At 49.0% G+C, this 8770-nt stretch overlaps 1 protein-coding gene across 1 annotated transcript in view; it reads left to right on the top strand.

Annotated features, from left to right (window-relative positions):
• Positions 1-580: 580 nt before the first annotated feature.
• The window catches only part of PITPNC1 (phosphatidylinositol transfer protein cytoplasmic 1), a 58803-nt gene continuing 50613 nt past the window's right edge, over positions 581-8770 (top strand). Inside the window, exon 1 of the mRNA XM_075279533.1 lies at positions 581-770. Coding sequence (XP_075135634.1) covers positions 723-770 — 48 coding nt within the window. The 5' untranslated portion in view covers positions 581-722. The remainder of the gene's footprint in view (positions 771-8770) is intronic.

The following is an 8770-nucleotide window of genomic DNA, read 5'->3' as shown; positions in this document are numbered from 1 at the left end:
TATACTAGGTGTAGTCGGTGTGTTATACATATACTAGGTGTAGTCGGGGTGCAGTGTAATATACTAGGTGTCGGTGTCGGTGTGTTATACATATACTAGGTGTAGTCGGGGTGCAGTGTAATATACTAGGTGTAGTCGGTGTGTTATACATATACTAGGTGTAGTCGGGGTGCAGTGTAATATACTAGGTGTAGTCGGTGTGTTATACATATACTAGGTGTAGTCGGGGTGCAGTGTAATATACTAGGTGTAGTCGGTGTGTTATACATATACTAGGTGTAGTCGGGGTGCAGTGTAATATACTAGGTGTAGTCGGGGTGCAGTGTAATATACTAGGTGTCGGTGTGTTATACATATACTAGGTGTAGTCGGGTGCAGGTCTGGTAGTCGCCGCTGTCGGGATCCCCGGCGGCCGCTTTCCAGGCTCTGCAGCCCTGACACCCGCTGACCCCCGGCAGCATGCAGCAGCTGAGTGAGCCCCCTCCCCTCCGGGGCTGCAGCCCCCACACCAGGCTCGGTCTCCCATTGGCCTGGTCTGTGCATCCTTCCTCTGCTGATGTCACTAGACTCATGTAGGAACTGAGGAGGCTGCATCATCTGCTGCTGCTGCTGGGGCCACACCGTGTGCTGCAGGGCAGTGACCGGCCTGTGTACAGGAGGGGGCGATGCTTCCAGCCTGAGACTCCAGTGACCCCCCCAGACTCTGCCCCCCACCACTGACCATGCTGCTGAAGGAGTACAGGATCTGCATGCCGCTCACCGTGGAGGAGGTAAGGGGACAAAGGGTTAAATGCCTGAGAGTAACCCCTGCATTGCCGGAGTCCAGTCCACTGAGTAGTATGGTTGTTAACCCCCTCACTGCTGCAGGGGAAATGCGGTTCTAGAAAGTAACCCTTTCCCTGATAGAAGGAGCACTGCTCCCCCCCTCTAGTAACCCCTTCTCTGCTGGAAGAAGCACAGCCCCCCTTCCCCAGTAACCCCTTCTCGGAGGGGGGGTGGGGGGTTGCACTATGCATTAACCCATTCAGTGTCGGGGGACAATGTTCAGCTTGAGACGAGTGTTGTTTATGATCTGATACTGTTAACCCCTTGAGACCCCTCCCCCTCCTCTGTTATAGAAAACAGAGGCAAAGACGGACAATATCCAGGGGAGTGGGGGGCAATATGAGGGTATTACATGGAATCTGGGGACAGATGGGGCATCATGAGAGCAACAGAGGCAGGGGTATCATAGGAGAGATGGGGCAATATGGGTGTAAGACATGGTAACTTGGGACATCACAGGGCAACTGGGGTATTAAGGGACATCAGAAGAGAGTTGGGGTATTATGGGGCATCAGAGGAGAACTGGGGTATTATGGGGCATCAGAGGAGAGTTGGGGTATTATGGTGCATCAGAAGAGAGCCTGGGTTATTATGGGACACCAGAAGAGAGCTGGGGTATTATGGGGCATCAGAAGAGAGCTGGGGTATTATGGGGCATCAGAAGAGAGCTGGGGTATTATGGGGCATCAGAGGAGAGCTAGGGTATTATGGGACATCAGAAGAGAGCTGGGGTATTATGGGACATCAGAAGAGAGCTGGGGTATTATGGGGCATCAGAGGAGAGTTGGGGTATTATGGTGCATCAGAAGAGAGCCTGGGTTATTATGGGACACCAGAAGAGAGCTGGGGTATTATGGGGCATCAGAGGAGAGCTAGGGTATTATGGGGCATCAGAAGAGAGCTGGGGTATTATGGGGCATCAGAGAAGATCTGGGGTATTATGGGGCATCAGAAGAGAGCTGGGGTATTATGGGGCATCAGAGAAGATCTGGGGTATTATGGGGCATCAAAGGACAGCTGGGGTATTATGGGGCATCAGAAGAGAGCCTGGGGTATTATGGGGCATCACAGGACAGCTGGGGTATTATGGGGCATCAGAAGAGAGCTGGGGTATTATGGGGCATCAGAGAAGAGCTGGGGTATTATGGGGCATCAGAGAAGATCTGGGGTATTATGGGGCATCAGAGAAGAGCTGGGGTATTATGGGGCATCAGAGAAGATCTGGTGTATTATGGGGCATCAAAGGACAGCTGGGGTATTATGGGGCATCAGAAGAGAGCTGGGGTATTATGGGGCATCAGAGAAGAGCTGGGGTATTATGGGGCATCAGAGAAGATCTGGGGTATTATAGGGCATCAGAGAAGAGCTGGGGTATTATGGGGCATCAGAGGAGAGCTGGTGTATCATGGGGTATCAGAAGAGAGCTGGGGTATTATGGGGCATCAGAGGAGGGCTGGGGTATTATGGGGCATCAGAGGAGGGCTGGGGTATTATGGGGCATCAGAGGAGGGCTGGGGTATTATGGGGCATCAGAGGAGGGCTGGGGTATTATGGGGCATCAGAGGAGGGCTGGGGTATTATGGGGCATCAGAGAAGAGCTGGGGTATTATGGGGCATCAGAGAAGATCTGGGGTATTATGGGGCATCAGAGAAGAGCTGGGGTATTATGGGGCATCAGAGGAGAGCTGGTGTATCATGGGGTATCAGAAGAGAGCTGGGGTATTATGGGGCATCAGAGGAGGGCTGGGGTATTATGGGGCATCAGAGGAGGGCTGGGGTATTATGGGGCATCACAGGACAGCTGGGGTATTATGGGGCATCAGAAGAGAGCTGGGGTATTATGGGGCATCAGAGAAGAGCTGGGGTATTATGGGGCATCAGAGGAGGGCTGGGGTATTATGGGGCATCAGAGGAGGGCTGGGGTGTTATGGGGCATCATGACCAGCCTTACATTTCTCCATGCTCCCTGTGTACCAGGTGTCGCCCCCTCTTTTCCTCCTGCCATGTACCAGTAACCCTTTCAGTGCTGAGGAGGAGAGTGATTAACCCTCTCAGCTCCTTCCTTGTGAGCTCTGCACAGGCTGTAACCTTTGTATTGGTGAGATGTTGTTGTACAGGGAAGTGATGGAGGGGTAATAAGCAAGCCCCCCTAGTAGATAACTGGGCATGATATGGAGATCTGCGCTCACTGTACATCTTCTGTATTTTCTCGCTTCAAGATTTTTCTGGCTGATTCATTCATGATTATTGGTGGTCCTGGCCACAGGATGGCGCTCTGCCTGTTCACATTCCACCCCGCAACATTTACGGTACAGAGACACATCAGCAGCCACAGGTCTCTGATCAGAAACTGTAAACCCGACACATTGTAACGGAAACTCAGCAAAGGAAATACATGGGGAAGACAAATATGTAAATTGTGTCTATTACTGCTGACAACCAGCCTGTATATGATGTGTGAGAGGTTGTCACAGCCCCGCCCCCTGTTACTGACCTCACTGATATAATTATGTGTGATCAGACATGAGAGCCGCACACCGTATACTACAGTACAGCTATTCATATTGTCAGAGAGGTTGTCACAGCTCCGCCCCTTCTTTCTGAGTTGCCATGGCTATTCTCTGTTTCTCTGTCTGTTGCATTCAGGAAAAAAACACATATTTTGTGAACTAGATCAATTTATTAGAAACTGATGTGATCACAGCGCCCCTGCTGGCAACTATCTGATAGTATGAAACGTTTAAAGAGACAGTACATTTACAGTGCAGTTAATTACAATCTATTACTGTCTGTTATCTGCCATGTCAGGAGGGGAGAGGCCGACTGTAGGACAGGGGAATACAATCTATTACTATCTGTTATCAGCCATGTCAGGAGGGGAGAGGCCGACTGTAGGACAGGTGAATACAATCTATTACTATCTGTTATCAGTCATGTCAGGGGAAGAGAGGCCGACTGTAGGACAGGTGAATACAATCTATTACTATCTGTTATCAGCCATGTCAGGAGGGGAGAGGCTGACTGTAGGACAGGTGAATACAATCTATTACTATCTGTTATCTGCCATGTCAGGAGAGGAGAGGCTGACTGTAGGACAGGTGAATACAATCTATTACTATCTGTTATCAGCCATGTCAGGAGAGGAGAGGCCGACTGTAGGACAGGTGAATACAATCTATTACTATCTGTTATCAGCCATGTCAGGAGGGGAGAGGCTGACTGTAGGACAGGTGAATACAATCTATTACTATCTGTTATCAGCCATGTCAGGAGGGGAGAGGCTGACTGTAGGACAGGTGAATACAATCTATTACTATCTGTTATCAGCCATGTCAGGAGAGGAGAGGCTGACTGTAGGACAGGTGAATACAATCTATTACTATCTGTTATCAGCCATGTCAGGAGGGGAGAGGCTGACTGTAGGACAGGTGAATACAATCTATTACTATCTGTTATCAGCCATGTCAGGAGGGGAGAGGCTGACTGTAGGACAGGTGAATACAATCTATTACTATCTGTTATCAGCCATGTCAGGAGAGGAGAGGCTGACTGTAGGACAGGTGAATACAATCTATTACTATCTGTTATCAGCCATGTCAGGAGGGGAGAGGCTGACTGTAGGACAGGGGAATACAATCTATTACTATCTGTTATCAGCCATGTCAGGAGAGGAGAGGCTGACTGTAGGACAGGTGAATACAATCTATTCCTCCCTGTTAATCTGCAATTTCAGTTCAGCATAAGCCCCTTGTATCAGAGTTTCCAGCTGACCAATACATTATGCTATACTACGCTATAAAACCTTGTCGTATCTGGAGATATAATGGATCACAGCTTCTTTATAACATGGGGTGCTGAAATGTATTTGGGGTGCTGAGGATACGGCAGGTGCAGGGGGGCCTACGTGAGGTGCTGTCTTTGGATGAGGATGGATTGGGCACCGCACGCTCTTTCAGGCTCTGCTCAGCTGTTTGAGAATCTCGGTCAAAAATATCAATGGAGTAAACCATTCACAGGTTGGGGCAGTGCTGAGCACCATCAGCTCCAGAGCAGCAATTATTAACCCTTCATGACAAGAATTTCTGCAGCTCTGCATGCAAAATATTTCAGGAATGATGAATAGTACTACTTACTGCTTTCCTCCTGTATGGATGATGCACAGTAATAATTATTGCTCTCCTCCTGTATGTATGGATGATGCTCATTACTACTTACTGTTCTTGTCCTGTATGTATAAATTATTCACATTCAGGGGCATAACTACCATAGAGGCAGCTGCCACAGGGCCTGGGCCATTAGGGGGCCCGGTGACAGCCACAACTGCTGCGTTTTTGGTTTTTTTTTGTTTTAAATTGGCCGTTACGGGCCTTATTTACTTGCCGATCCTGGACATAATACTGTGTGCAGGGGCCACTATGGGGTATAATACTGTGTGCAGGGGCCACTAATGGCTATAATACTGTGTGCAGGGGCCACTAATGGCTATAATACTGTGTGCAGGGCTTACTAAGGGACATAATAGAGTGTGGAGGAGGGGGTCGGTCGAGGTCGTCGGTGTCGGTTGGGGGGGGGGGCCATGTCAAAAGTTCGCCACGAGGCCCCGCCATTCCTAGTTACGCCACTGTTCACATTACTACCTGCTGCATGATGCACAGAATTACATACTGCTGTCCCTCTATGTGAAACAGACATCAGATGCAGTAATTTCCTGCACAATCAGGATCAGCTGTGGCAACTTCCTGAAGTTTCAGGCTCATAACTGCAGGTCAAGGTCAGGAGCAGTAACTTTCTGTATCATCTGGGTCAGGTGCAGTATCCTCCTATAGTATTAAGCTCTGGAGCGGTAACTTCCTGTAGTATCTGGGTCAGGAGCAGTAACTTCCTGTAGTATCTGGGTCAGGAGCAGTAACTTCCTGTAGTATCAGGTTATGGAATGGTCACTTCCTGCAGATCAGGGTCAGGAGCAGTAAGTTCCTGTAGTATCAGGGTCAAGAGCAGTAACTTCCTGCAATCCAAGCTGCAGAGTGGTAACTTCCTGTAGTATCAGGATCAGAAGTCGTAACCTCTTGTAGTATCCAGGTCAGGAGCAATAACTTCCTGTAGTATTCGGATCAGCAATCATAACTTCCTGCAGATCAGGCTCTGGGACAGTAATTTCCAGTAGTAGCAGGGTCAGAAGTGGTAACTTCCTATTGTATCTGGGTCAGGAGCGGTAACTTCCTGTAGTATCCAGGTCAGAAGCAGTAACTTCCTGTAGTATCCGGTTCAGGAGCAGTAATTTCCTGTAGTATTTATTTATTATGCTTACTTATATAGCGCCATCATATTCCGCAGCGCTTTACAGATATTGTCAGTCACTGTCCCATATAGGGCTCACAATCTACATTCCCTATCAGTATGTCTTTGGTAGTATCCGGTTCAGGAGCGGTAACTTCCTGTAGTGTCCAGTTCCGGAGCAGTAACTTCCTGTAGTATCCGGTTCAGGAGCGGTAACTTCCTGTAGTGTCCAGTTCAGGAGCATTAACTTCCTGTAGTATCTGGGTCAGGACCAGTAACTTCCTGTAGTGTTCGGGTCAGAAGCGGTAACTTCCTGTAGTATCTGGGTCAAGACCAGTAACTTCCTGTAGTGTTCGTGTCAGGACCGGTAACTTCCAGTAGTGTTTTGCAGATCAAGACCGGTAACTTCCTGTAGTATTTGGGTCATGACCAGTAAATACCTGTAGTATTTGGATCAGGACCGGTAACTTCCTGTAGTATCCGGGTCAGGAGCGGTAACTTTCTGTAGTATCTGGATCAGGAGCGGTAACTTCCTGTAGTATCTGGATCAGGAGCAGTAACTTCCTGTAGTATTTGGGTCATGACCAGTAACTTCCTGTAGTATCCGGATCAGGACCGGGAACTTCCTGTAGTGTTTGGGTCAGGACTGGTAACTTCCAGTAGTATTTTGCGGATCAGGACAGGTAACTTCCTGTAGTATTTGGGTCAGGACTGGTCACTTCCTGTAGTATGCGGGTCAGGAGTAGTAACTTCCTGTAGTATTTGGGTTGGAACCGGTAACTTCCTGTAGTGTTTGGGTCAGAAACGGTAACTTCCTGTAGTGTTCGTGTCAGGATCGGTAACTTCCAGTAGTATTTTGCAGATCAGGACTGGTAACTTCCTGTAGTGTTCGGGTCAGAACCGGTCACTTCCTGTAGTATCCGGGTCAGGACCGGTCACTTCCTGTAGTATCCGGGTCAGGACCGGTCACTTCCTGTAGTATCCGGGTCAGGACCGGTCACTTCCTGTAGTATCCGGGTCAGGAGTAGTAACTTCCTGTAGCGTTCGGGTCAGGACCGATAACTTTCAGTAGTATTTTCCGGATCAAGACCGGTAACTTCCTGTAGTGTTCGGGTCAGGACCGGTAACTTCCTGTAGCGTTTGGGTCAGGACCGGTAACTTCCTGTGGCGTTCGGGTCAGGACCGGTAACTTCCTGTAGCGTTCGGGTCAGGACCGGTAACTTCCTGTAGCGTTCGGGTCAGGACCAGTAACTTCCAGTAGTATTTTCCGGATCAGGACCGGTAACTTCCTGTAGTATCCGTAACTTGAGCCACAATCGTATCGGCTCACATCACTTTGTTGCCTGCGCAGTCATTGGTACGATGATTAATACGAGTGACTGACGTTACAGGCGATCTCATTATATCCCCTCCCCCACTGTCTTCTCCTCTATTGTCACTTCATACAGCGACCTGTCCTCTGCACTGCGACCAGGGCCCCTGGGGCCACACACTGGCAAATTAATGAGGAAACCTGTGTCCACCACTGCCATCCTCTTTGCTTCTGACAAACCTCTTCTGACAGCGACAGAACTGGGCCCTGGGGCCCCCGAATCAGTGCAGGACAGAAGAATTTAACTAATGGTGTGGAGCAATGAGCAGCCAGGGGAAGGGAAGTTGTACTGTGCCAGGTACATACAGAATAGGAGACGTGTTACTGGGAGGGCCTGTAAACACAGACGAGAAGTTGTACTGTGTCAGGAGCAGATGTACAGAATAGAAGTGGTACTGCGCAGTGGCTGGAGATGCAGAAGAATGGACGTAGTACTGTGGTGTCTATATACTGTATATTGGGCAAGAGAAGTTATACTGTGCAGTATCTATACATATTGGGCATAAGAAGTTATACTGTGAAGTGTCTATACAAATAGCATAGTGGAAGTGGTATTGTGCAGGGTCTATACATTTAGGACAAGAGACGTTAGTTGTATTGTTTTGTGTCTGTACATATCGGGCAAGAGAAGTTGTACTGTGCATTGCCTTCCTTAGCGGTCTTTCAGGGGCTGCAAGGATTTTTTGGGGGGACTGTTGAGCTCAGATATTTTGTTCTCTGACAACCAGGATGAGTTACCTCTGTATATCTCTTGTTGTCCTCTGTCCCTCCTCCTGGACGCTAAGAATATTTTCACAATACAAAGTTGCAGGACGGCGCACAGAGTATACAAATAGGAGGAAACCGCCGCCCAGTACTCGGGCCAAAAATAACCCTTTAATGACTTGTACATGGAAGTGGCCGTGTAACCTGCTGCTCACAAACAACTTTCATATCCTGTGCCGGGGGTAAAGGGTGTAACGGCATCCTGTAACCTGCGCCCCATCAACTACCACAGGCGTAGTGGTGTCACTGTGTGTATGGCATCACTGTACCTCTCCCCACTTCATACTGAGCTTCCTGGTTCATGTAGGCAATGTCATAGCTGCAGTGTAGACTGACACATACACAGGTAGAGTATCATACACAGCTGAGACCAATGAATCGGTGCAGGTACCATGTAACATCACCCATCCTGACCAGTCCTGCTCACACAGGGGGGTGGTGCAGGCAGGAGAGGGGGATAATGTAGATAGGGAAGCAGGATGATAGCAGCAGAGGAGGGGGATGGTGTAGGTGAGGAGGGGGCGATGCTTC

This window comes from Leptodactylus fuscus, chromosome 6 (genome assembly GCF_031893055.1).
Source record: "Leptodactylus fuscus isolate aLepFus1 chromosome 6, aLepFus1.hap2, whole genome shotgun sequence".
NCBI lineage: Eukaryota > Metazoa > Chordata > Amphibia > Anura > Leptodactylidae > Leptodactylus > Leptodactylus fuscus.
The sequence above is the reverse complement of the archived record's forward strand: the minus strand, read 5'-3'. Positions and strand labels throughout refer to the sequence as shown.